The sequence below is a fragment of the Podarcis filfolensis genome (genome assembly GCF_964270895.1).
Source record: "Podarcis filfolensis genome assembly, chromosome: 14".
In the NCBI taxonomy this organism is placed as follows: Eukaryota; Metazoa; Chordata; class Lepidosauria; order Squamata; family Lacertidae; genus Podarcis; species Podarcis filfolensis.
The window spans coordinates 39,809,411-39,837,269 of NC_139616.1; the positions used below are offsets into that span (position 1 = coordinate 39,809,411).

The 27,859-nt window shown below is 43.9% G+C and overlaps 2 protein-coding genes across 4 annotated transcripts; one reads left to right on the plus strand and one right to left on the minus strand.

Annotated features, from left to right (window-relative positions):
- Positions 1-1,938: 1,938 nt before the first annotated feature.
- Positions 1,939-18,111, plus strand: UQCRC2 (ubiquinol-cytochrome c reductase core protein 2). The gene is made up of 14 exons (XM_083584659.1): positions 1,939-2,118; positions 3,329-3,421; positions 3,533-3,682; positions 7,003-7,067; positions 8,985-9,041; positions 9,559-9,683; positions 10,359-10,456; positions 11,797-11,854; positions 11,967-12,062; positions 13,642-13,841; positions 15,369-15,449; positions 16,187-16,263; positions 17,109-17,262; positions 17,861-18,111. The coding sequence occupies exons 1-14, from the start codon at positions 1,954-1,956 to the stop codon at positions 17,942-17,944; spliced, it is 1,503 nt and encodes a 500-aa protein (XP_083440785.1). The 5' UTR covers positions 1,939-1,953; the 3' UTR covers positions 17,945-18,111.
- Positions 16,735-27,024, minus strand: PDZD9 (PDZ domain containing 9). 3 transcript variants are annotated; one of them, XM_083584662.1, is made up of 7 exons: positions 26,719-26,995; positions 26,483-26,688; positions 25,083-25,139; positions 22,702-22,881; positions 22,085-22,277; positions 19,106-19,911; positions 16,735-17,623 (listed from the first exon to the last, which is right to left on the minus strand). In XM_083584662.1, exons 1-6 carry the CDS (start codon positions 26,889-26,891, stop codon positions 19,407-19,409), a joined length of 1,314 nt encoding a protein of 437 aa, XP_083440788.1. In that variant the 5' UTR covers positions 26,892-26,995; the 3' UTR covers positions 16,735-17,623; positions 19,106-19,406. The 3 variants fall into 3 exon arrangements, with proteins under 3 accessions (XP_083440788.1, XP_083440787.1, XP_083440786.1); XM_083584661.1 differs by having other exon boundaries at positions 25,083-25,136; positions 26,483-27,024; XM_083584660.1 differs by having other exon boundaries at positions 26,483-26,995.
- Between the last annotated feature and the right edge of the window lie 835 nt (positions 27,025-27,859).

The following is a 27,859-nucleotide window of genomic DNA, read 5'->3' on the forward strand; positions in this document are numbered from 1 at the left end:
CCAGAAGCGACTTTAGTCCACATTGCTTAAGCTTTTTGGGTCTACTAGACCCAACTGGAGTCGCACAACTCAAATTGATATTATTTTTGTATATATTTCAAAAGTCCCAAAGTTTGAGAGTCAGCAGCACAGGTGTTGTAAAGGTGTGGTGATCTGTTAAGGAACAACCCCACTGAATAAGGCAACAGTGGTTACCAAGACCTTGTTGTCAGTTGTGAAGGTTAGTCATGCCTATTGATTTCAATGGGTTGCCCATAGCTAACTTTTACTCACAGTTGACCTGTTGATATTAATAGAGCTAAGTTAATCATGTCTTAATTTCAATGGGTCTACTAGACCCAACTGGAGTAGGTCCAACAGTGCATATAACCCAAAGGCTTTTTTTATTAGGCATTCCAGGCTGTGAAACTCTCTTCCCAGATGGCTTCCCTTGACTCTTGCACTCTTAAGCTAAAGGCAGATCCTAAAACCTTTTGACTCTGCCAGACTTAAGCTGTGGATTAACGTCCAGCCTCCCTGTTTTTATGCTCAGCTGTTTAGTCCATGCTTTGGGTCCTGTTGTGCAAATCAGACTTCGGTCATTCCAACTGGGTTTGTGTGTTTTTCTGTCATTTTGCTTTACTGTACTTCATGAACTTAAGGAAAGCAGGGAATGTATTGTGATGAAGATAAAAATGGAAAATTTAATGAAAACTATTTAAGAAAAGAAAAGCAGGGAATGAATTCTGAAATATAAATAAACTGTGTGCAAGAGAAAGAGAGAACCTTCTGTTGATGTGTGACTTGTAGATCATCCTGGGTTTAAAGTCACTGTCTTATGATGCTTTCAGTCCTCCCAGGACAAGTGCTCTCACCAAGCTTCCCCCCCCAAAGAATCCTGGGAACTTTACGTACTTTGTTAAGGATTCCGAGAATTGTAGACGCGGGTGGCGCTGTGGGTTAAACCACAGAGCCTAGGGCTTGCCGATCAGAAGGTTGGCGGTTCGAATCCCTGCGACAGGGTGAGCTCCCGTTGCTCGGTCCCTGCTCCTGCCAACCTAGCAGTTCGAAAGCATGTCATGTGCAAGTAGATAAATAGGTACTGCTCCAGTGGGAAGGTAAACGGCATTTCCGTGCGCTGCTCTGGTTCGCCAGAAGCGGCTTAGTCATGCTGGCCACAAGACCCAGAAGCTGTACGCTGGCTCCCTTGGCCAATAAAGCGAGATGAGCGCCGCAACCCCAGAGTTGGCCACGACTGGACCTAATGGTCAGGGGTCCCTTTACCTTTACCTTAAGCGGAAAACACAGTTCCCATGATTCTTTGGGGGAAGTCATGTGCTTTAAATGCATGGGGTGAACCCCCACTCCTCCTGCAAGGGTCATAATTTAACTTGCTTCCCCCAAACTGCAGTGGGGCACGCACAAGACCTGGCTGCAAAGGCGCTTACAAGTGGGTGGCAGTTTCTGGATGGTAGTACCGCAAATCACCTTTACAGAGAGAACAAGAGAAATGAATAGAGCATGCTTTAGAACAGCTGCAGATTTCGCTCCCGATCCTCGAGAATTAAAGCAATGTGAAGATTTATCAGAATTAAGGTTAATGTCCTTTCTTCTTCAAATGCAAGGGGGGGGGGGAGAGAAAATCAAATTTGCGAAACGATCGTGAGTTACAACTTAGGTGGCTGGAGGGTCAGCCCGCGAGCTAACTGCGCACAGCAGAGTTCCTAGTCCTCAGGTTCTGTTTTCGTCCTTTGCCATCCAGGATTCTACCAACTGCAAATGAGAACCGGACGTGTATGATGATTCTCAGCGGTGAACGATTATCCCCTTGATGGACTGGCCTGGGACGCTCTAGCCGCTTTCCTCTCCAAGTTTCCATGCTGGAACAGCGTTCCCCTACGTCTACGGGGCGGGGGCGTTTCCCTAGGCACTGGGCGCGTAGACGCGAGATTATAGAAAGGCTCCGCTTTCTCTATGGTTCGGGCGGCGCGGAAAGAGTGGCAGTGCGGCGTGGGCCGGAAGAGCCTTCCGCTTCCTGGGCGGCCATCTTGGATTTCTTCCCCGGGGAGGCTCCGGAGGGGTCTGTGGCGGTCGGAGACCATGAAGCCCATTCCGGCGGCGGCGGCGCGGTGCCTCTCGGTGAGTAGCAGCGGCCTGGAGGCGGCAGCCGTGAAGGGGCGGGAGCCCGGAGCAAGAGAGGCGCCTGGGTCGGGGAAGGCCCAATGGAGGAAGCGCGGCTCCCGCTTCTCGGGAGCGACCTTGACTCGGGCCTTCGACCGGGGAAGGAGGGGAAAGGGAAGGCCGGCGCCTCATCCATCTCCGGGCGCCGCTCCTCCTTCTCAGCAGCCGCTTTGGGGAAAGAAGAGGGTGGTGGCAGACTCCTCTTCTGCCGGGAGGGTGAAGGTCGCTGCAGGAGCCCCGAGGTCGGCCTGCCCCTGGAGCCCCAGCACCATCTGAAGCGGTCAGTCGGCGTTTCCCCTTTAGACGTACGCAGGTCAGAATGCTGTTCGCTCCGGCAGAGGGAGAAATGACCGTTGAAAACGAAGGAAAGAAATCCCCGCACGGAAACACCCCCGGCCACAAATTAGTCTCCAGGGAGAACGGCTAAGCTATTTATTTATTTCGTAAAAAAAATACGCATCGCTTATTGCAAACAACGGCAGCACATCCAAGTGCTTTACAAAAAGAGGAAACCAGAAAATTCAGGAGAAATTGCAAGAACAAGAAGCTAAAAGCAGATTAAAATTAAAAGCGTTTCTAACTAAGCATCAGGGTAGGGTTGTCTTAAGTAAAAAGGTAAAGGACCCCCGGACGGTTAAGTCCAGTCAAAGGCGACTATGGGTTGCAGTGCTCATTTCACTGTTCGGGTCGATGGAGCCTCCGTTTGTCCACAGACAGGTTTCTGGGTCAGAGCAATAGGAGCTCACCCCATTGTGCAGATTTGAACTGCTGACCTTCTGACCAGCAAGTCCAAGAGGCTCAGTGGTCTAAACAATGTTTTTAGTGAATGCCTGCTTGATATCCATAGACATGGACATGCTTGTTCCTGGCATGTTTACTTTGTGCCAGTTATTTATAACATACTACATATATTCTCCAGGGAACTCAAGGAGCCATACATATTTTTCTTACCCAGTTTTATTCTTACAACAATCCTGTGAGGTAGCTTAGGGTGAGAGGCAGTGTTAGGCCCAAGGTCACCCAGTGAACAGCATGGATGAGTTTGAACCCTGGTCTTATAGGTCATAGTCCAACACACTAACCACTACACCACATTGCTTATCTTTCAAATATAATTGGTTGAAATGTGTATGGATCTAGCTTACCATTGTTTGTTCTCTCTTATTAGAGGAGATTTTATTCTCTCAAGACTGCGCCTAAAGTTGAAGCCCCTGGAGGAGCAGAGCGGTCAAAAGTACTGCTGCACCCCCAGGATCTTGAGGTTAGTCTGAAGAGGAAGTTACTTTGCATTTTGATATTTCTGCTAATTAGAGCAGCACATAGTGGAGCAGTGTGATTTCACGTAGACTGATGTGTCCTCTTATAAATGCAGATTGCAAAACTACCAAATGGCTTGATGATTGCTTCTCTGGAAAATTATTCTCCAGTTTCAAGGATTGGTGTCTTCATCAAAGCAGGCAGCAGGTATGAGACCACCACCAATTTGGGAACTGCACACCTGCTCCGCCTTGCATCTAACCTGGTGGGTTTCTTCTTCAACTTCTTTGACTTTAGATTAAGGAAGCAAAGTGTTATATTCAGCTTATTTAGTGTTGATATCCTAAAAGTGAAATTAGGAGGCTGGAAAGGGTGGGGAGGTGAGTGGAGTACTTTTGAAATTATGGAAAAACAAACATTTGTGCTACTGTGTTAAAAACCACAGAGGAGAATACTTTTTGTTATTTTCATAGGAGAAAAAAATGGTGTCAATACAAATTCAAGTAAAACAATTCTCAGGCTGTCCTGTGTGTAGCATCTACATGATGGGTTGCCATTTGCCCAGGCAGTGCTTTTGAGTAACATTATATTGCGCTCTCTCAGATACCCCTCTTTTTCCCCCCTGCCTCCACCCAATCAAATGTATATCCTCTCCTATCACTTCTGCTTTATGGGCCATTTGTTGTCCCTTATGCACTGATCTTACTTGTAGGCCTCACAGAGGTTGGCCACTGTGAGAACGGGATGCTGGACTAAGTGGGCCTTTCAACTAATCCAGCCAGGCTTTTCAGTTAGCTGGCTTTAAATGGCAAGTGGACAAATTCATTGAGGATAAGGCTATCAATGGCTGTTGATCTTCATCCCTGTGTACTGCCTCCTAAATCAGAATGTCTCTAAACAGCAACAAGAGGGATGCTGCACTCATGCCTTGATTTTTTGTTTCTCATGAGACTCTGGTTGGCCATTGTAGGAAACTGGATGCTGGACTAGGACTTTTGGTCTACTCTTACTTTCTTTTTATTTTGCTCCTCTAGCCTTTTTTGCCCTTTCCTCACTCACCCTAAAAAAAAATCTCCTTCCCATTCCTCATTTTCTGCTATTACTTTCCTCTTCTCTGATGCTATGACATCTTCAGGCAAAGACAGCTGGCTTCAAGCTGTTTTTCTAAATTGGCTCCTTCCCAGACTATGCCCAAAGCAGATTGAAATGCAGCAGAAATAACCAGGAGAAAGGCCTCTGATTTCTTAGTAAAGGTGTATTTAAACACCTTTTTTAATTCATTATATATCTTCTCCCAAAAGGCCTTCACTCTAGGGCAGGTCCACCAGAGGTGAAAAAATGTTCCTTCATTTTCCTTACATTTCCAACATTTGCTATCAGACGAATGGTATATTTTAGCCAGTTTAACAGGGGTCATGTACCATCTATACATCATTTTCATCACATTTTCCTTCAACGCATTACATGCAGTGAAGTTCAGCCCAGAGGTCCACAACCTTTCCCAATCTTCAAACATAATATTATACCCAATATCCTGCGCCCATTTTATCATTGTTGATTTTACCATTTCGTCATGTGTGTTCCATTTCAGCAGCAAGTTATACATTCTTGAAAGTACCTTAGTCTTAGGTTCTAACAGTTCAGTTTCTCCTGGGTATTGTCGGCCAGAGTGTGTTAAAAGAGGACAGAACATTCTTTTTGTACGCAACAACAGCAGCAAGAATATTAATTGCCAAGAATTGGAAAACTCAGGAGCTACCCACTGTGGAAGAATGGCAGATGCAACTGATGGACTATATGCAATTAGCCGAGATGACCGGCAGAATTCGAGACCAGGGAGAAGAAAGGATGGAAGAAGACTGGAGGAAATTTAAGATTTATTTACAAAAATATTGTAATTTGGCTGAGTGCTGAATTGGATGCCAGTGCAGACAATTGTCTACCATTAAATTAGATTTAAGGCTGAATTATATGTCAAACCAAATTAAGATTATTAATTAAGATGAGTTAAATGATAATTTGTTTGAAATTAATTTAATAATGATGTAAGTGTATGCGGGAGGTGTGGGGGAGTCCCATGTAACAATTGAGAGATGTTAAATGGACAATGATAAGTGCTTATCTAATATATGCTTTATTTGAAAACTTTAATAAATATATTATAAAAAAAAAAAAAAATGAAATGCAGCAGAAATAAGTTTCTCAGCCACCCTGCCCTGAATACCTTACCAAGGGGCCTCTGGTGGGTGGCATAGCTCTACCATCACTGAATGTCCATTGCCTCCAGCCCTGAATGCTTCTATCGCAAGGCCCCTCTTGGGCACTCAACATGGTGTCACAAGAAGTCAAGGAGGTGGCCATAGTGGTCCATGCCAGTGACTGGGACAAGGCTTGGGGAACCAGCAGCTATGCCTCCTCTTCTGCACATGAAAGTGCAAGGTGCCAAGAGCTTGGACCAGCTGCTTGTGTCCCTTTGCTGTTTCTTCCTCCTCAGCTGGAGCAGCATCAGTTTATTTGAAAGTTTTGGGCTGCACCACTTTCCATGACCACCAGAGGCCCTTGGAGAACAATGTAAGACTGCTTTCTTGTTTTAAGGAGCAGCAAATTAGCCTTTCTGAATCTCAGCAGAAGCTGCAAATGTATCCAAGTAAACATCTTCATTTTCTAAAGAAATGATTTCTTCCCTTAAGGAGGCCCTGCTGGCAGATATTTCTAAGGTCCTGAACTTAAAAGGACCTACAAGCACAAAAAATGTGTCAGATGCTCTTCTCCTTATTCTCCTCCTCTCTAATTATTCCAAAGGCTTAGCTGGCTTTGAGGAAGACCTCCCTTTATTAATGAGGAGGCTCTTCGCCAGAGCACTAGCAGGCTATTAACATGCTCTAGCACAGCTGCTCCTGAGTCCCCTGAGCAAAGTGGAGGCTGGCCAGCTGATTAGCAGCAGCCACCACCTCCCATTTCACACCTGACATGTGCGGCAGCACAAAGGTCTAGGCTGGCTTGCCTGCTCCTTTGCCCTAGTACTGCACCCCTAACTGTTATGAATTGCAGAGAGCCCTGCTGGATCAAGCCGCTGGCCATCTCTTCTAGCATCTTGTCGTGGTGGCCAGCCAGATGCCTCTTCAAAGCCTGCAAGCAAGAACAGAATGCAAGAGCACTCTCCTCACTTGTGATTCCCAGCAACCGTGAAGGTTGAACATAGTCATCATGGCTAGTAGCTGTTGATACCCTTATCCTCCATGATTTTGTCTGATCCTGTTTTAAAACCACCACATTCTATCACTGTTATCCGGGTGGAAGAAAAGGAGGTGCAGTCTTGCAACTTTCAGTTTTGTCTGGTTCCAGCATAGGGATAAAGTATATAATAAGCCTTCTGAATTTCCATAGGGTGTTTATCCTGCAGCATACCACTGACTTAACATGCTCTGGCTTACTCATTATACCTGAACAGTTTAGTGATGCAAGCATTAGCTGTGTGTATTTGGTTACAATACCCAGTGGCCTAGTTAAAACATATGGGCTAGATATGACTGAAGTTTTGTTTTGATGCCTGCAGTTGAAAGTGTAATGTTGATTTTTCTACAGACTACAAAAGGAGCTTCTGCCTTCAAAATCACCCGTGGTATTGAAGCTGTTGGCGGTAGCCTAAGGTTTGTAATTGTTTAATGCTCAACTGTGTTTTGAAAAATTACGTGGAAATGGGATTCCTCTGATTATGGCAGTTCATAGTTGGATGACTTTGAATAGCCCAAGGCAGAAGTACTGAAAATAAGGGTGGGTGGGTTTTTAAAAAGTGATTTTTCATGTTTTAATCTCAAGGCAGGCTTCACTTAAACATCTCTCCACTATCCAATTTTAATTGCACTTCCCCCTGCAATAGTTCTTTCAAAAATGATTCCCAGTTTCATCCTGGAGTTTAATAATTTTGTTTTATATGTGCTTCCTCAAGCACGTTGGTATGTAGAACCATAGCACATGGTTCAACAGTGTGATATCAGCGCAGAAAAGAAGTGTAATGACAGTGAAAGAGAGTCCTGTATTTTTCATATATGCTTATATAAACCAGGGGAAAGGGGTCAGATCTCTAGAAACATAAGACTTTGCTTGGGGCATGATTCTCTAGAGTGAGAAGTCGGGAGTGGCTGTGTCTCAGCGGGACAGCGCAGGCTTTGCATGCAGAATGTTTTTGGCTCAGTTCCTGGCATCTTGAGGAAGGGCTTGGAAAAAGTCTAGTAAAAAATCTTGGAGATTTTGCCAGACTTTGTAAACAATACTGAGCTAAATAGACCTATGGTATAAGGTAACTTCCAGTGTTCCATCTCCTTTACTGCACCTGAACCTGGGTTGCAGGTAGAGCTGGGCAATATATTGATATATTGTCTAAAACCGCTTTGAAGTTCACATTGTGATAATTGTTTCATAATATTTGAGCTGGCAATATCGTGTGAATCACAATGTGTGTAAGGGCTAGACCAGTGATGGCCAAACTTGGCCCTCCAGCTGTTTTGAGACTACAACTCCCATCATCCCTAGCTAACAGGACCAGTGGTCAGGGATGATGGGAATTGTAGTCCCAAAACACCTGGAGGGCCAAGTTATCATGCAATAGGCAATATCTGGTTTTCAACATCGCAATATCTCACCAGCTAAACACTGCAATGTTATCAGCACCTAAACGTTGCAATGTTATCACCAGCTAAACATTGCAATCTACCACAATGTCTAAAATAAGGAAGGAACTATACAGAGGTGAACAGGACAATGTCCAGGCAACTGCTACTGCTTAGGGGCCTAAAACAGATAAATGACAGTCTTATCAATCATCGCACACTCAGTTTCATCAGCAGGCAAGCCAAAATGAATCCCAGTAGGACTTTTGGTTTCAGGCTTGCCTACCAAATGGTGATATTCAGGACAATCCAAAGTATGGCGATGAGTCAGTGAATACAAATAATGTGGGGCTGCCAGCAGACCTGCTAGGAGGCAAAAGCAGCTGGCATGATGGTGGTGTGTGTCAGCAGTAGTGGTCACAACCTGCAAGGCCTGGCGGTGGTGGCACAATCTGTGGTGGCCTGCGAGTCCTCATGGTGGCAACTGGAGGGGGGGGCAGCAGTAGCAGCAGCTTTTATCTCCTTATTTAATATAGTGTTATTGCAAACTCTTGTGAATCAGAATCACATGGCTTGTATCCGGTGCTGACCCTACTTGGAGTAAACCAATTGAAATTAATCAACATGGGTAACTTGCATTCATTAATTTCATTGGGTCTACTCTGAGTAGAACTTGATCGGCTACAACTCTTATGTCTTGTTTTATGTTTCTCAGTCAGAAGAGTTTTAGCATTGCATAATTAGTAGTTTATTATACGGTTGAAAGATAACTGTTCAAGGGGACTCTTACAATAGACAGTATACATGTGTACTAAATCTGCATGTGGGTATTGTGGTTTAAGACAGAAAACATTAATAACAAAACATTTAATTGTAAGCAAGCCCACAATGGGATTGTAAACAGAAGAAACCAGTAACCTCATATCAACTTTTGAAAAATGTACTTTCTTTTTTTAGCGTGACATCTACCAGAGAGAACATGGTTTATTCCGTTGAATGCCTGCGTGACTATATGTAAGCCTCTAGATGTGTAGCAAATCAGTTTTCAACGCATTCTGTAAGCGTTCCCATTGATAATGCAACAGAACATCATTGCATAAGTAATTTTTTGTTCCTGCCCTTGAAATACAGTTTGACTTTATTCTGAGCTATAAATAACATGGCACATGTTTTTCTGTGGATCTGTTCCTAAAAGGATTGTCAGGAAGAAAACACATCTATTAATTCTGCCCTTGTTCGTTACATAACTCCCTGTCTCTCTCTCCCCCTGCCCCCCGTCAGTATTTTGATTGATTGTAAGCTTCTTGGTCCAGGAGCTGTGTGTGTTTTCCTTAAGGTGCCATGTAGAGACTAGGTAACTTTTGAGTCCAGTCTTAAATTCTCAGAAGGAATGCCATTGAAATTCGTGTTAACCCACTTACCTTTGAATTTATATATTTTAACATCAGCTTGCCCTTGATCTGCTCTCTAATATTTTGGAGCCTCAGTTGTTTGATCCTTTCTTGATATATGTTGTTCTTCCTTTATTCAGTGATACCGTTTTGGAGTATTTATTAAATGTCACAACAGCCCCAGAATTCAGGCGCTGGGAAGTGGCTGAGGCCAATCCCCGTTTAAGAATTGACAAGGCGATTGCCTTTCAGAACCCTCAAGTTGGTGAGTGTTCTTAATCTGCTGGGGGCTATGAGGAGTATTTCTTTTAAGATTGTACAAGTATGAAACAATCCTTTTGAGTGGAATAGTTTCCCCCTGCCTATGGGTGGCTATCACAGTTATCTTTCCAGGATTGTGCTCGAGAGAGGTCTGTAAATGTCACTTCTCCAACTTAAATTTGTGTGCTCTCAACAACTGATACAGCTTTAAATTAATGATTACATAATCTTTTATTGCTGACATTTGCAGTGATAAAGGCGGCTGTGGAGTTCTTTCTTGGAAAACATTATTCTGTGCCAAGCAGAATTTAAGGAGCAGCATTTTTATTTTTTTTTAAATAAACGTAGGGCTGCTTTTTAGTGGAACAAAGGTATGTGTGATTTAAATCTCAGTGGACCCACACTAGGACCTTGGATATGCCTAAAAATATCTTTTCAATCCTTACCCAACATCCATGGTCCAGCAAACTATTTTGCAGATTGTTTAGACAGAGCTAAGTGACAGTTTGTTTCCCCAGGGTGGATTTTATTTGCATATTCTTCATGAACAGGGGCTTCCCCTTAGTACTGAAGAGGAAGCTCCACACAATCGATGAAAAACACATTTCTGCAGAGCACAGCTTGGATACAAATGATTCCCTACAATAAGTAAACAAACCTTCCATTGTCTTATGCATAGGTGTTCTTGAAAACCTGCATGCAGCGGCTTATCGTAATGCCCTTGCCAACTCCTTGTACTGTCCAGATTATGTTATTGGGAAGATTACTTCGGAACAGGTAAGAGTTTAAACAGCACTTATTATACTTAATTATTGTAGATGAAGAGAAACTTGGCACTAAAGACATCAACTTAAATGCAGCGTTCATCTCTTCCCTGCCCTCCTGTTGCTGTTTTGCTTCCAATTCTTATCAGCCCTGGTCAGCACAGCTTATGGTTAGGGATGATGGGAGTTGTAGTCTGGCAACATCTGAAGGGCCAGAGGTTCCCTGTCCTATGATTTATACTTGCTCAGCAATCCATAAGTGAAAACCTGGTGTATGCAAGCCATCCTTTGCCTGCTTGAATGCAACTTTGGGTTCTGGAGATGTCTCTCTTCACAGAAGCAGTAGTAAAAGAACAGCTTAAATTTACCCTGAAAGTTTTTATTTGTAAGGAAGGTGCCATCTTTTTTGAGTACAGTGGTACCTCTGGTTACGAACTTAATTCGTTCTGGAGGTCCATTCTTAAGCCGAAACAGTTCATAACCCGAGGCGTGCTTTTGCTAATGGTGCCTCCCACTGCTGCTACCGCGCGACTTCCACTTGCATCCTAGGGCAAGGTTCGCAACCGGGAGCATCTACTTCCAGGTTAGCGGAGCTCATAACCCCCAGCGTTCGCAAGGAGGACGATACGTAACATAAGGTTCCACTGTACTGGTTTGGAGAAGAATTTCCTCCCCTATCTGAGTGTATTGATCCTACCTGGACATTTTCCCTTACCTTGTTTTGGTTGATTTTTCAGTAGCGTAATCCTATGCATGCCAACTGAGAAGCCCCAGTGAATTCAGTGGGGACTTCCCCTAGAGTAAGTGTATGGGGTTGCAGTTATAAAGCATCATGTTGCATTTTATCACTTGTTTCCACAAGCCGTTGCACTTAATCAAAATATTTGTGAAGATGTTTAAAACTGGTGTCACTTAAACCAGTTCTGTTCTGAAATGCCTCAAATGCTAAGGCTCCTCCATGTGCTTTTTTGGAAGTGAAGCACAGTTATAGTCCAGGCAAACAACTTATATAAGGTAATTTTTTTTAAATGGCCCTGGGTAGCTCAGTTGGTTAGAGCTTGTTGCTGATAATGCAAAGGTTGCAGGTTCGATCCCCTATGGGACAGCTGCATATTCCTGCAGTGCAGGGGGTTGGATTAGATGATCCTCGGGGTCACATCCAGCTCTACAATTTTATGATTCTGTGATTACCATGTCTTGCTTATGAGCTTCTCGGAAGCATCTGGTTGGCCACTGTAAAAGCAGGCTGCTTGACTCGATAGACCTTTTGGTGTGATTCAGAAGGACTCTTTATCTTCTTAGTTTAGTTATGTGGCAGAAATACTAACACGCACATCCTCCTTTTCATCACAGCTGCACCAGTTCGTACAGAACAACTTCACAAGTGGCAGAATGGCTCTGGTGGGGCTCGGTATGTAAGGCAAGATCTGTGTCTTGTGGCTGTACTGTGGTCTTTTAAAAGACAAAACACCCTTTGCCGCAAACCTCTGGGTTGTTCTTCTGATGCTAACACTGCCTTTCAGGTGTCAGCCATTCTGACCTGAAGCAGATTGGAGAGCATTTCCTAAACATCCGCAGCGGGTCTGGCTCAGCTGGTGAGAAGGCCAAGTATCGTGGAGGTAAATGTGCTCTCTCTCTCTCTTTTTTTTTTTTTTTGGTACCTGCATATTTCTTGATAATTTTATAGCAGTGCTGCTGAATTAGATTGATGGGGTGAGTCCATCCTACCTTCTGACATCTTGCTGTGGGGCCATCATCTAGCCTTCAGACCTGCTGTACCCCTGCCCCAGCCACTGCATTGTTGCCTTACTCCACATCCAGGGACAACCTTTCACAAAGACCAGAGAATTCCAGCGCATGTTATATGGCTTGTAGATTACTGTTCCCAATAGGCATATGACAGTTCCCTACGTTTTTATCACACCCTTCCTCCAAGATGTTCAGGGCAGGGCATACATGCTTCATAGGAACATAGGGGTCAGTGTTCAATGCTAGAACATCTGATGTGCATGCAGAAGGTCACAGGTTCAATTCCCGGTATCTCCAAGTACAGCTGGGAATTTCCTGTATGAAACACTGGAGAGCCACTGCCAGTCAGTGCAGACAGTACTGAGCTAGATGGCTCAATAGTCTTATTCAGCACAAAGCAGCATCTTTTCTTTGGGGGATGAATGGTAGAACATCTGCTCTGGAGAATCCTTACCTGAAGCAGTAGAGAGCTACTTCCATCAGCATAGACAATACTAAGCTAGATGGACCAGTGGTCTGATTCGGTATAAGGCAGCTTCCTAGGACTCATGTGTTCCTAACTGCCAGGCTGGGGCTGTTTTGCCATCAAGGGCATCCTTCCCCAATCAATCTGGTGCTCTCCAAACTCCCATCATCCCTGGTCATTAACCGCACTGGCTGTGGCTGATGGGGATTGTAGTCCAAAACAGTTGGGAAAAGCTGATCTAGGCCTTTATCATCTGCTTTTGCTGGCAGTGATCATCCAGAGTCTTGAGTAGGGAGAGGCCTTTCCAGACGCTTGCTGATGTAACTGGAGATGTCAGGAAATGAATCTGGGACCTTCCCCCCTGCAAAACAAAGTGCTGTTCCTAGTTCTCCTCACAACAATTCTGCAGGGTGAGAGCATGTGACTTACCTTTCAGTGGATTCCATTGGCTGAGCAAGATGTGGACCCAGGCTGCCCTTGTCTTAAGACCAACATTAGCCATCGCACCACTTTGGCCTGTGCACTTTGACTTGCTGCCTACTGGGCAAGGGCCAAATTCTAAGGCTGCTGTAGTTTTTCAGGGTACAGAAGAACATGAACTTTCTTGTCTACTTGATCACCTAGAAAATTCAGTTTCATAATTCAGTAGCCATAATGTGTCTGTTGTTGACTTGGGCCTTGAAGATCTAGTGAAATTCTAAGCTCTCCCTCTAGCATACTTCGTGGCAGCAGCATTAACATCCTATCTGAAAGTCACTTTGGCTTCTCTCCAAATTTGTGTTTTGATTGTGTTAGTTTTCAAACTGCATTCTGGGAAACTTTGTAGTTCCTTAGGAGGTGGCTTGATAACGCTACCAGTTTCATGGTGTGTTTGGAAAGGCTTCTCTGTGGACAATTTGACAGAGAAAATGCTATTATTGCAGGGATTGTTGATGTGTTATGCTTTGATGAGCATATAATGCCTCTTTTTGCCTCTCACTAAGGTGAAATCCGAGAGCTGAACAGCCATAGCCTTGTCCATGCTGCCGTAGTTGCTGAAGGAGCTGCTGTAGGAAGTGCAGAAGCAAACGCCTTTAGTGTCCTTCAGCATGTTCTTGGGGCAGGGCCTCTCATTAAGAGAGGAAGTAGCGTTACCAGTAAGCTCATCCAAGGTGTTGCGAAGGCAACTGCCCTACCTTTTGATGTAAGTATGTAGGCTTGCACCTGTGATTTTAATGTGAGCAAAAAAAGAGCAGAGAAGTGTAGGGTTGTATCCACTGTAAGTCCTACTCAGAGTAGAACTGTTGACATTAATGAACCTAAGTTAGTTATGTTCAGTAATTTTAGTGGATGGATCTACTCTGTCCAGGACTAGCATTGGATGCAACCTGTACTGTTTATATTTTGGGAAATGATTATTTGGGAAAAGCATGAACTGGCTGGCTAGTAGCCACCAAGCCAGTTTTAAGGCTCTGCTGCTTAGATACAGTGTCCTAAATAACTCTGGACCCAGTTACCTGAAAACCATTCTTTTTATCTCCAGTGCCTTGTAAGGATGCTACAATCCACTAATGGAACCTGGTTAGTTTTGCCACAGCCTAATGATTATTGGCTTGTGGTAACATGGGGGTGGGGTGGCTTTTTCATTGGTGGTGTGGAATGCCACTCCTACTGAAATACGAGAGGCTGCATCAGTATTGGCATTCTGTCAACTGCTGAAGACACAACTGTTTAGCCAATCATTCCCTTGGACTTGGACTTCTTCTCTTACTGGATTAATTATAGTTTTTAACTTGCTTGTATCTTTTTAGTTTTAATTAAGGGTGATTTAATGTCCCAATGGAATTGTAATTGTGTGGTTTTTTAATTATGGATTTCATACTTGATTGTATAGTTGTTAAACCCAGTTAGATGTAATTTTAGCATATAAGTGGTATATAAATTATTTAAGTTATTATCAGCAACGATGACAACAGACGTGCGGCAGACGTCCCTTTGGAATGAATGGAATTTCTATAAGGGGTCATGTGATAGAAGCTCCTAGTGGTTTTTGCCAAAGATTTCTACCAGAGCTGCAGTGTTCAGTGCAATTTTATAAAGTGCCTTTGATTAAATGAATCTATGGATTTATTTTCTTAAGTAATACAAGTAAATTTGCAGTACAGTGGTACCTTGGTACTCGAACGGCTTGGCTCCCGAACAAATCAGCTCCCAAACGCCGCAAACCTGGAAGTAAGTGTTCCGGTTTGCAAACGTTTTTTGGAAGCCAAACATCTGATGCGGCTTCTGCTTGAGTGCAGGAAGCTCCTGCAGCCAGTTGGAAGCCACACCTTGGTTTTCGAATGGTTTGTGGAGTCAAACAGACTCCTGGAACGGATTAAGTTTGAGAACCCAAGATACTACTGTACAAATAATTACAAAAGCTACATATGGCAAATGCCCACTAAGAAGTGGCATTTTCCACTTCTCTCATACAAGGAGAATTTTTCATTTGAGATTATGGCTTCTGATTGTTTTAAATTTATGCACAATTACATACATTAACTAAAATATGAACAATCAATAATAAATTAATGATAACCCTATTTCCTAGGCCTATTTCCTAACTCTGTTTCCTATTTTGAATTTCACCCTTTCTAAACATGGACTACTTTAAAATGCCAAAAAATATTTCTGCATGAAGAAAAGAGCTTGTTGGAATATGCTAACTGAAATCAAATTTCTTTCGCAGGCAGCAGCATTTAATGTGAATTACTCTGATTCCGGACTCTTTGGCGTTTACACTGTATCCCAGGCTTCAGCTGCTGGGGAGGTAAGTCACCAGTTGGTTTTCTCAGACCAAGTTAATTGGAAGCACGTTCAGTCTGCAAGTTCTGATAAGGATTTAACAATTGGTAGGGTTTTATGACAAATGTGTGTATTCCTGACACTGCAAGGGGTGTTTTGCTTTCAGGAAGGATGTGCTGAAAGTAGAAAATGTGTCCTTAAGTTGCTGTGGTCAGAGGGATAGATGTACTTTATGAGAGATGTCTTTATGAAACCTCTTGTGGATTAGCTTCTTTTAAAAAATCTCCTTAATTCATATGATTGTAAGTGGGCAAACAAAGTAATCTGGCTCTGGAAAAGACCATAGTGGAAGAACCCAGATTCAGTCTTTGGCATCTCCAGTTAAAAGAAAGGGATCTAGTAGCAGGTGAAAAGAAGCCCCAGAGGCCTGCTATTCTTTCTCACCCACCCACTTTCAGTCCACCCATCCATGCCCCTGCAGCTTGCTCAGGGGATGGGACTTGCATTCACTCCAATTGGATATTTCCCCCCAGTGCACATTGCAGATGCAGAAGGCCTGATCTAGCTCAGATTTTCCCTGTTTACAAATAATGTGAAGACCATACAGAGTGATCCTCCCTCAGCCCTACACACCTCTCAAGGGACAGCTCTGGCTGCATATGTCTAATACAAATTCTAGGTATATGTAAATAAAGTGGGGGCAGGGGTTGAATTCGGACTTTTGTAGCTAGCAGCAACATATTTTCATGTTTTTGAATCAAGGTAATCAAAGCTGCTTTGAACCAAGTGAAGGCAGTTGCCCAGGGTGGAGTCACTGATGCGGAAGTCACAAGAGCCAAGTAAGTTAGCTTACCAGAGCTATTCTTGTGACCTGTTCACAGCCCAAAATCGTGTATTATCCCTCTTTCTGCCCCGGCACACATTCCTGATATTCGGGAATTGTTGATGTACATTTTAATCAGTTGTATTTTTAAGTAAAGTAAAAGCTCTCGTTTTTATATCTAAATAAGAAACGTACCTCTCATCTAGGACAAATGAGATAGGGTTGAGGCATTCAGAGAAGGCGGCGTAGCTCAGTTGTTGAGCACATGCTTTGCATGCAGAAGATCCCAGGTTCAAACCCTGCTTGTCACCCAGTTAAAAGGTTTGGGCAGCCTAAGATTCTAGACAACTGCCAGCTGCTAGTCAGAGTAAGCAATATTGATAAGGTGGACAAATACTCTGAATTGGCAAATGGCTGTTTCTTATGTAAAATATACATTATTGGACTACTTTTTTAAAAAAAGAAGAGCAGCAATGGAACACTAAAATGTACAGAAAATCTACTTTACTCTTAAACTATGGAAATCTAATAAATTGTTAGGTTTTACATGATTTCATAAAATACATGATTACAAGACTTTTTTTGGCCTCTTTAACTGAGGGTTGTTTTTCCTCCCATGAAGCTGGATTTCCTCTCATGCCTGCCTTCAAGAATGCCTTGTGATTTCCACAGTCTCACGGACTGTTTTAAAGTAATAGGCATCCTGTAACTATGTCAGAAATACAAAGTGCATTGCAAATGCAAGTAAGACAATGTAAATAAATGCACTCCACGTTATCCTTTTCCTGCTGATTGTCTGCCATCATATTTACAGAATCCTAAGCAGACTGCTATGCTCATTTTCCTCAATATTCTTGACAGAAACCAGCTGAAGGCGGCTTACTTGATGTCTGTGGAGTCTTCAGAAGGCTTCCTTGATGAAATTGGCTCTCAGGCCCTGGCATCTGGGGTATACACATCACCAAGTGCTGCAGCCGAAAAGATTGATTCTGTGGCCACTGCTGACGTTGTGAATGTAAGTAAGGTGCCTGTAGATTACAACATAATCAGCAGCTGTGGTAAATAGAATACTGTCTTCGTATTTAGAATGGTTTCCCATCTTCCTGTTTTCTGCAGCGCTGACAAAATAGGTGACCCCCTTCTTGAGTTGGCCAGCAGTCCTCATAACCCCAATTCTGAGGGACAGGGCTTTGCTCCGGTGACTCCCAGTCTCTGGGATACCCATCAGAGCTGTATCTGTGAAGTGTTGACCCTAAATGTTTCCTTCCCCCCACACTTCCGATGGCACTTGGCTGGTGTTACCCTTTGTGTTTGGGTTGCAGTCCTCTGTCTGGGTTTGCTTCTCATTTTTGTCTTTTGCCAGCTGCCTCAGAGACCTAAATTTGGTAGAATGTAGAATACAAATATATTAAATGAATACCAACACTGGCTTTCTGCCCCACAAATGGCTCTTCCTACACTCGCTGCAAGCCAAATTCTAACCCAGCAGTTCCTTTAAAGCTCAAAAATAGCCTCTCATCAAATACAGTGATTCTGTTTGCTGATTCCAAAGCAGATGATGCCTCAATCGCCTAACATTTTGTCCTCTGCTATCTTTCTGCTTTATTTTTCAGGCCGCAAAGAAGTTTGTTAGTGGGAAGAAGTCAATGGCAGCTAGTGGGGATTTGGCAAACACCCCTTTTGTGGATGAGTTGTAAGAAGTTGAACACGAGGCTCAGCCTCAAAATGGACTCTGTTCTAAGACAGTTGTGTTGACTGTCATTATCGTCCTGTATTATTTATGAGTTCCTAATGCTTTGGAGCTGTAGGTTACTTTTAGTACACTTACACCAAATAAAGTGCAGAGCTCATCCTCTTAACAGGATTCTCAGTATCTTTGTGTCTTCTGTATTGTTATGCACTTAAAGCATTTTCTATTGCTCTTATAGCAGCATCTGGTGCTTAATATGGAATTGTGTAGGTTGAACACAATCCTGAGTATCCGTTCTGAGCCAGTTTGGTCTTGTGGCTGGTGAACGGTTTTGGATCGAGGAAGCCCAGGTTAAAACCTCACCACAGCCAATGGCCAAAACAAAAAAAAAAATTTCCTTCCAGTAGCACCTTAAAGACCAACTAAGTTAGTTCTTGGTATGAGCTTTCATGTGCATGCACACTTCTTCAGATACACAGCCAATGGGTTCATTGGATGGCCTTGTGAGAGTCAAATTCTCAAGAGAATTGTTGAATGCCTTTAATTCTTCTAAAGTTCAAATGCTTAAAGCATTTTAAAACAATGGGGTATGTAAGTGTGCTTAATTAATCATGCACACTTAACCTGCTTTAGGAACACAAAGAGCTAGTTGAAATGGGGTATATATGTACAAAATATAATCCCTCCCTTTGTGGTGATGGAGGGGATTCACAACATTCCAAATTCTTCCTTGGTGTTGGCACCAAATTTATTGAACTGTATAAAGCGTTAAAAAGCAGGACTGGGATGGTTTTCCTTCCCCCTTTAAAAGGTAGGATATAAGTAATTAAAGGAGGGGTCAGATATAAAGTAGACGTGGATCAATTTGGCATCACTGGGGAAACTTTGGTTGTTACGATAATCCAAGGGGCCGTTGACAAGCTTGAGGATTGTACATTGTTTGGTGCATGTCATACCATCAGGCTACATGGACCAGAATTGTGGGGCGCAGGGAACCCATTCCTGCATACAGATAATGAGTTTCCAAATGTGTGTGGGCCTGTGTGTTGCAGTAAAATGCTAAGAACAGAATTCCCTAATCTTTGCTAATGGTTCAGCTAAAAAGTGGCAAGGGTTAGATTAATTTCGAGTCTGGCATAATTCATTTTGAAGTAATACTGTTTCTTACCTTCACAAGCAGAAGATGGCCAAGTTCTGCTCTTGCAGTTGTGCTATATAGCTTGGCTGCTAGACTTCCACAGACATGTCTGTATGAAAACTGACTGTAGTTATTTCTCCACTGTTGAAATTATTCTCTCCCTCTCTCAAAAGAGGGAGCATCGCTTCTTTCAAACACCCAAATTTCCTGCTCGCCAGACAGATGAAACCCATCAGTTGGCGGAGGGGTTGTATGAGTGAAAATCCAGCTTATAACTGGATCCAGTTTCAGAAACCCAGTTCCTGGCGGTGCAAAACTGGAACCAGTCGCCTCATTCAACTTCTTGAGAAAAGTTTTCGAGCCAAAATGCATCTGACACAGTAGAGGAGGAAGATGACAATGATGGCGGCGCAACACCTTTTAGCATAGTCCAATACGGCGATGAGGACGTTAAATACAAACTTGAAATGTCAGCATCACTTTCATCTTCAAAATCTTTATGAATGATAATGTCGTTACCAATATCTGAGCCCACGGTAAATGTGTAGGTTTTCCTTTCAAAGATGTGCCAGTCTTTAGAGATCCACTTGGGTTGCTTAGAAGTTTCAAAAGAGAGTGATGGTACAGCTTTGACATTAGGAAAAGCATCGGCATGTACAGTTCTGTTAACAGGAACCTCAGTGACTTCGGTTGTAGTATAGATCTCATCACTACCAAAGCTGACGACATGGCCCCCACCAATAAGCTCCTCATCGTCACTAACATGACAGCCACAATCATAATCTTCAGAGTCTTCGCTGCTCGACCAAGATTCTTCACTGGTGTAAGTTGACGTCCTGAAATGAACACAACACAGAGAGTCTTGGAAAGCAGTAATGTTGTACGGATTGCTTCTATTTGATTCATAGAGGGCAGATCTTAAAGAAGTGCTTTGGCCGCTTGTGGCATTTAGTAACTCGGGAAGGGGTTGCAATTCAGTGACAGAACATAGCTTTGCAAGCAGAACAGTCCCAGGTTCAATTAAACAATAGTTTCATTGGAAACCTCTTCCCTCTTCTGGGGGTCTGCTTGCAAAAGAGCTTTCAGATATCCCCTGTGATGCACTTTGAAGTCCCAACAATTGGAGCTTCAAAGTGCAGCATTACCTGATGTCATTGTGATTGTCAGTTGATTGGATGGCCTGCTGGGGGGTTGGGAGATAAGGATTTATCCCACTGGCCAGAAAAGGTTCCCCACCTTTTGTACAGATAGTCCAGAGGCATGCCTCAGTATATGTCAGCTTCCCCTGTTGCTATACGTTTACTGTTTGGCCTAGATTATTATCATATTACCAATCAACATAGCCTACTATCAACACCCTCCTGTATTTTTAAAATAAAGCAGCTGACCTGCACTTCTGGCTTCCGTGCTGTGTTTCCTCCACCTCTCTTATAACATAACATTACAAGCTCCTATTATATTGTGTATAATAATTGTATGCATTAAGTCACTAGGCTAGAGCAGCCTATTAAATATAAATTATGTGCTTGGGAAAAGCTAGTGCTCTGTTACTTCAAGGTCTGCAAACAGTGCTTAGGTGGATTTTGATGTCAAACTGTTGTGGTGGAGACCTCTTTACTGGTTAATTTTATAGGGTGTGGGTGGTTGCAAAGAAGACTCTTGCATTGGTGACAGCCATCAGATGAAACACTACAGTTCATCCTTCCGATAGCTCCCATGACCACTGGCCCCTCTTTCTCATCCTAACAGCTTGGGTTAGAACACCCCTTTCTTCTATCCATAGCTGTCGACTTTTCCCTTTTCTTGCGAGGAATCCTATTCAGAACAAGGGAATTTCCCTTTAAAAAAGGGAAACGTTGACAGCTATGCTTCTATCCCTTATTTCCTCAAGCCCTGGAATTAGGAGGAGGACGAGCAAGAACAAGAAGCTTCTGCTATATGCTACTGGGGACTCTGTTCATTTCACTGAACACAGTTATCGCAGTTATAGAAATAACTGTTACTCCATGTGATCCTGAATATTTTTACAAAACATCACTCCATTGTGTGGTATGTGTTTTCCAATTTCTTTTGCTAATTACCAGATGAAACTTTCACAACTGAGCAAGGGAGTAATGCTGCCGCTTCCCTTACACCATCTAATTACTGGCTCATTTTTAGCTGTTCCAAAGTGGGGGTTGTGACCTTTTTCCAGCCAAATGACCACCTTCCCTTCTGGGCAACCAAACACCTGGGGGCTGCATGCTACTGATGGAGCAGGGCCCGAGGTGCTGCTGCTATTATTATTATTGTTGTTGTTGTTTTATTAATACCGCCCTTCATCATAAGATCTCAGGGTATAAATAAGTAAATCAAAACAGCAAAACAATACCCCGCCCCCGTCCCACATACACATTTAACAGGCTGTAGGATATTAATCAGCCAAAGGCCTGGTTGAAAAGGAACATTTTTGCCTGGCGCCTAAAATATATAATGAAGGCACCAGGTGAGCCTCACTGGGGAGAGCATTCCATAAATGGGTGGAGCAACACATGCAGATTCCACCTTCACATAGTAGTCTAGGTTCTCTGTGCACATACCCTTCTTGATCCTCTGCCCAGGCAAGCAAGAGTCCAAGGGCACCTGCCAGCCATGCAAAAAGATTTAGGATGTGAAGCACAACCAGTGCTCGGGTGGTCTGGGAAGAGTCCCAAGGGCCAGATAGAGAAGCTGAAGGGCCACATTTGTCCCCAAGGCCTGAGGTTCCCCATCCCTCCCTGCTCAACATTGACAGGCAGCGGCTCTTCAGGGTTTCTGATGGGGTCTTTATACCCCTTGGAAGAGAGAGCCCAGGGATTGAACCTGGAGTTTTCTGCATGCAAAGTGTATGCACTTCCACTGAGATACAACACATTTCGGGAGGTTGACATGGTCAAATAATGTTAGCATTAGATTTCCAACCCTCCCCCACCTCCCAGCACTCTCATGACCTTTACCCAAATAGTGAACTAGAAATGTATGGTTTCTTACTGTTCTAGCTTGGCTCCCTTTCTTTCAGGTATGCTGTCAATGGCAGTTTCCCATCGGACTGGTAATTTCATAAATTCCCTGTAAACTTGGATCTGCAGAACGGTCCCAATGAGAGTGGTGTGCAGAAGCTGCCTTAGCTCTCGTAGTGTCCACCCTAGCACATTAGCATGCCCAATTTTAATCAGGATGTCACCTGGAAGGAAAAGAAAGCTATTAGTTTGGGGAAAGTTGTTTGCAGAATGCACTCTTGGCTTGTTTAACCTGGTAGTTCCTACATCCAGTGCCTGCCCCTGGAGGTACTCAATGGTACTCAGTACCAGCATCCCCCCACCCCCACCATATTAAGTGTAACAACATCATGGTGAGTACCGTCACCATTTTTTCTTTTTAATAAAATAAAACACTGCCTACATCTCATTGATGTGTGGTGCTGGTCCCACTCAGTATAGACTTGTTGAAATTAATGCTTACGACTAATTTGGGTCTAATGCAACAAGCAGTGGAAGAGAGGGAGTTCCAAGAGAGAGGTTTTCCTTTGCTGCTGTAAAACCTCTTTCTGTTCCTACTACATACCAGCCATGCACCCCCTAGGTTTGAGGTTGTTTCCACCTGCTTACCTGGTTGGAGTTTCCCATCTCTTACTGCTGCACTTTTCTCTACCAGGCTTGAGATCTGGATGTAGGGCCCGTTCTGAATGAGGATTAAGCCTAATCCCTGCTCTCCCATTTGGATATTTGTCTTCACAGTGGCACTTAAAGTATGTTCAGATCCACTCATATCTGAACTGGTATCTTCATCTAAATGAGAAAGAAAGCAATCCACTATTGTTTGCGCCTGCAAAAGCTCCTGGGCGGACATACTGCTTTGTTAGTGCATGCCCCCTAGCTTCTTGCTGAAGTCCTGTGACTTTTCATACCAAAAATGTTCTGGAGTGGGCCCCCCTCCCCCGGCTTTTGTTGCACTTTGGTTCATATGTGCCCCTCCAAGTGGTAACCCTGGGGAAACATTAAAGGACAACTAATAAAACATGAATGGTGGATAGGTAAAGGTAAAGGGACCCCTGACCATTAGGTCCAGTCATGGACGACTCTGGGGTTGCGGCGCTCATCTTGTTTTACTGTCCGAGGGAGCCGGCGTACAGCTTCTGGGTCATGTGGCCAGCATGACTAAGCCGCTTCTGGCGATCCAGAGCAGCACACGGAAATAACATTTACCTTCCTGCCAGAGCGATACCTCTTTATCTACTTGCACTCTGACGTGCTTTTGAACTTGCTATCCACATATCCCGGTGGATAGGTGGTCCAGTGTAAAACCCTGAGCAATGCAACATGTCATTGATTAAATACTAGTGATTTAATCAATGACATGTTGCGGAATGCGCTCCCAACTCTCCTCCCACCAACCCCCCCCCATCATTTTGGAGGGGTCCATAGTCTAACCCAGGCTTCCTCAACCTTGGCCCTCCATATGTTTTTGCCCTACAGCTCCCATGATCCCTAGCTAGCAGGACCAGTGGTCAGGGATGATGGGAATTGTAGCCTCAAAACATCTGGAGGGCCGGGGTTGAGGAAGCCTGGTCTAATCACTGTATAAGTTTCATGCAAGCAAATTAGAATGAACGCTGAATAAACTGGTTGCCTGGCAGAGCCTCTATTCACTGCAGTAGCTCTTTGAATCTGGTGACACCCAAGAACAAAATCCCTGTTGGAAGATCCACTGAGTCCAGTCTCCAGTTTTCCACAATGCTCAAATGGATGCCTCTGCTAGGGCTGTCATACTTTTTGGAATTTCCCAGACATAGCCGGTATTCAGCCCTTGTAAACAGCGTCTGGGCGGAAATTGCTTAAATGTCCGGGAAAATCTGACTGTATGGCAACCCATGTCAGAAGTGTGGATTTTGGCAAATTTCATTAATAAAGCTCAACAACTTTTGTGTCTAGATTTTCACTTTTTGAAATATGGCAACCCTACATTTGGGAAGCTTACAGGGAGGGGGCATGCTAGCAACAACCTCCCTCCCCCCCAAACTAGAAACTGGTATCCAGTGCTAGGGTGTCAAAAAGTGAGCCAGCAGTAAATCACACTCTTCAAATTTGGAGTTAACTCTTGGCTGAGTGCCAGGCCAAATAAACACAGCAGTTCATCTCCAGTAGGTCTTACCCCATGAATCAGTGGCTGAAAGTGCCCCCCTCCCCACAGTCATCTAAATCCCCTCCTCCCCAGGGCTTTCCCCCAAGCAATCAGAGACTATGTTTCATGCAGCCTATCACTGCTCCACCTGTTTCAACCCTCTTCTGATTATGGGAAATGGGGGTGGGGGGAGGGGAGCTGGTTGCAACAGGAGGGGGAGATACCCATGACTCTTCACCAACCTGACTAATCTCTGCATCTTGGTCTCCCTCCTCCCACCCTTCTGCTTCAGCTACTGTCTCTGAACTTCTCTCCGCCACAGACTCTCCCAGCTCACTAAACCCTGTTGCCTGTTCAGCTTTCAATATCACCTCCTCGCAGTCTTCTCCCTTTTCTCCCTCTGACCACTCATTGTTGTTCCATCACCACTCCCTAGCCTCTGAGATTTCTTTCTTTGGTGGTTCTCCACTTGGTTCCTCCCACCATTCCTCTGCGTCCAACCAGTCCATGACATAGGGTGCTCAGGGGTGGAGCATGTGTATTGCACGCAGCAGATCTTTGTTTCAGTCCCTGGCATCTCCAGGTAGGGCTAGGAAAGATTCCCTCCCTGAAACCATGAGAACCAGCAGTGCTAAGAATACTGCGATAGATGGACCATTGGCCTGATTCAGTATACGGCAGCTTCCAATGTTATGGTCAACTACTTTTGAGCATCCTGCCTAACAAGTGCAGATAACTCTATCCTCCATTTTTAAACTATCGAAACTATTGAGCACTCCAACATCTGGTGACAGTGAATTCCAGCAATTAATCTTGCACTGTGTGAAGAAATCCTTTCTTTTGCCTGTATTGAATTTGCCACACTCACCTGTGTCCCAGCTGTAATAATCATCAGAGTCTGTTGATGAGGTTTCTTCTTCATCTGCTAAGGAAGAGAATTTGGACATGTTGCAAAGCTCATGTGGCCTAACCCTCTCAGCCAGGTGCGGGAGAACATTTGGCCCTCCAGATGTTGCTGAACCACAACTTGCACCAGTACCAGCAAGCATGACCAATGGGACAGGGAGGATGAGAGTTCTACTCTGCAACACCTGAAGGACCAAAGGTTGCTCTGAGCACCTGCTCCAAGCATACAATTCTCCTCAGCTTAATGGGCTTCAAGACCCAGCTCCCAAAACTTAAGCTCAGAGTTATACAGCAAATCAATTTCATTCCAGATGTATTTATTTCCAAGGGTTAGGACCCAAAGAACTGTGTGAGACATGCTAGCTTTCAAAAGACTTTCCCCAGGAAGCATTGGAGACTGCTGTTGGAGAAATGTGAGCCCCAAAAGCCCCATTGGGCATATTGGAATTAGTTGCACAGTTCTTTGGATCCTGGCCACGATACCTGTCTATCAACATCTGAGAGGTTCATTTAGGAATCCTGAAAAGAAAACAAGGAGTGCTCATGGAACTACGGAGCTGGAAGGGATCCCAAGGATTGATTATCCAGTTTAACCACCTGCAATTCAGGAGTCACAGCTAAAGAATCCCTGGCAGATGGCCACCCAACTAGTGTTTAAAAACCTCCAATGAAGGAGAGTCCACCACCTCCAAGGTTATCCATTCCATTGACCCACAGCTCTTACTGTCACAATGTTATTCCTAATGTTTAGTTGGAATCTCCTATCTTTAGATTTGAATACATTGGTTCAGGTCCTATCCTCTGGAGCAGTGGCAAACAAGCTTACTTCACCTTCCATGAGATAGCCCTACAGATATTTGAAGATGATTTTCCTATGACTTATTTTCTCCAAGCTAAACATACCCAACTCCCTCACCCATTCCAGACCCTTAATCATCTTGGTTGCCCTCCTGCACATGTTGCAACTTGTCAATATCCTTCTTAAACCATGGTGTCCAGAACTGGGCACAGGATCCCAGGTAGGACCTGTGTTGAGATGCAAACCCATAATTCATGGAGCCAAGAGTACTGTATAGGACAATGTGGTCACAGTCCAGTGCCATCTCAGTGTCATAGGAACAATCTCAACAGTTCCCATCAAAGAACTGCTGGCATTAATGAGAGCAGAATGTATACACACCTTACATTTAAAGCACATGGCTCCCCCCAAAGAAAATTGGGAACTATGGTTAACTAAATTGCCCAGCATACTTAACAAACTACAGTTCCCACATTTCTTTGTGGAAGGTCATGTGTTTTCAATGCGCTTTGTGTATACAGATGTTTAGAAGAACCTTAAACAAATTCTGGTGTCGTGATTACCTGGTGGGAAATATGTTGCACTTTTGAAAGATAATTTTTTTTTGACAGATGGTCTTCTGATGGATGACCATTTGACAGATGGTCTTCTGATGGATGACCATTTGACAGATGGTCTTCTGACAGACGGCCGTCTGAGAGATGGTCTTCTGAAGGATGGTCGTCTGAAGGATGGTCGCCTGATGGATGGTCGTCTGAAGGATGGTCGTCTGACAGATGCTCTTCTGGCGGATGACCACCTTCTGTCAAATGAAGTTCTCATGACGGACAACCGTCTTCTGGCAGATGATCTCCTTCTGGCAGTTGAACTTCTTCTGTCAGATGACATCCCTCTTTCAGATGACGTTTGTTGCATAGATGGCCTTCTTTCATAAGATGAACCTCTTCTACCAGAAAACCTCTGGTGGTCCATGTTGACAAAGCCTCCGTGGATTCTCTGTGTAGCCAAAGACAGTCGGAGAAATGCCTCTGGAAAGCCTTTTGGGAAGAGACCACCAGCCTACAGTGTCATGTGAAGGGAGAACACTACGGTAGGCAAGTTGACACTGATGCCTAGTAACAGTTTAGAATACTAGTACTGTGGAATTCCAAGATTCTTGGAATCTCCAATGAACATAAGAACATAAGAAGAGCAAGCGGGGTCAGGCGAAAGACCCATCTAGTCCAGTATCCTGTTCTCATAGTGGCCAACTAAATGCCTGCAGGAAACCCACAAGCAGGATCTGAGCACACAAGAACTCTCCTCTCCTGTGGTTCCCAGCAACTGGCATTCGGAAACACCTTTGGAGGTGGAGCACAGTCATCATGACTAGTAGCCATCAATAGCCCTCTCCTCCATGAATTTGTCCAGTCGTCTTTTAAAGTCATCTATGTTGGTGGCCATCACTGCCTCCTGAGAGATCAAGGTCCATAGTTTTACTATGCACTGCATGAAGAACTTTCTTTCATCTGTCCTGAATCTTCCAACATTCAGCTTTATTGGATGTCCACAAGTTCTAGACACGTTGCAGGGTAATGCAGAAGCAATCCAAAATGAGCTTTTATTTTGGAATGAAGCCAGTTAGTCAATATGTGCTTTTCAGGAGCAAAAAGAATGCAATAGAAAAACAAAAAATCATAATCATAGATTGTGTGTGGACTACGTAGAAAAATCAAGTACTCAGGCTGCATATACCGTATTTTTTGCTCTATAAGACTCACTTTTTCCCTCCTAAAAAGTAAGGGTAAATGTGTGTGCGTCTTATGGAGCGAATGCAGGCTGCGCAGCTATCCCAGAAGCCAGAACAGCAAGAGGGATTGCTGCTTTCATTGTGCAGCGATCCCTCTTGCTGTTCTGGCTTCTGAGATTCAGAATTTTTTGCACCTTTAAAGCACCTTTGA

Excerpts from the sequence above, each read along its gene's own strand:
- PDZD9 (XM_083584660.1), bottom strand. The coding sequence starts at position 26,891 with ATGGACCACCAGAGGTTTTCTGGTAGAAGAGGTTCATCTTATGAAAGA. Across the intron at positions 25,140-26,482 it reads TGCAACATATTTCCCACCAG|CAGATGAAGAAGAAACCTCA; the intron begins GTAATCACGACA and ends TCTCTTCCTTAG. Across the intron at positions 22,882-25,082 it reads TTATTACAGCTGGGACACAG|ATGAAGATACCAGTTCAGAT; the intron begins GTGAGTGTGGCA and ends TTTCTCATTTAG.
- UQCRC2 (XM_083584659.1), top strand. The coding sequence starts at position 1,954 with ATGGTTCGGGCGGCGCGGAAAGAGTGGCAGTGCGGCGTGGGCCGGAAG. Across the intron at positions 12,063-13,641 it reads GAAGGCCAAGTATCGTGGAG|GTGAAATCCGAGAGCTGAAC; the intron begins GTAAATGTGCTC and ends CCTCTCACTAAG. Across the intron at positions 17,263-17,860 it reads CCACTGCTGACGTTGTGAAT|GCCGCAAAGAAGTTTGTTAG; the intron begins GTAAGTAAGGTG and ends TTTATTTTTCAG.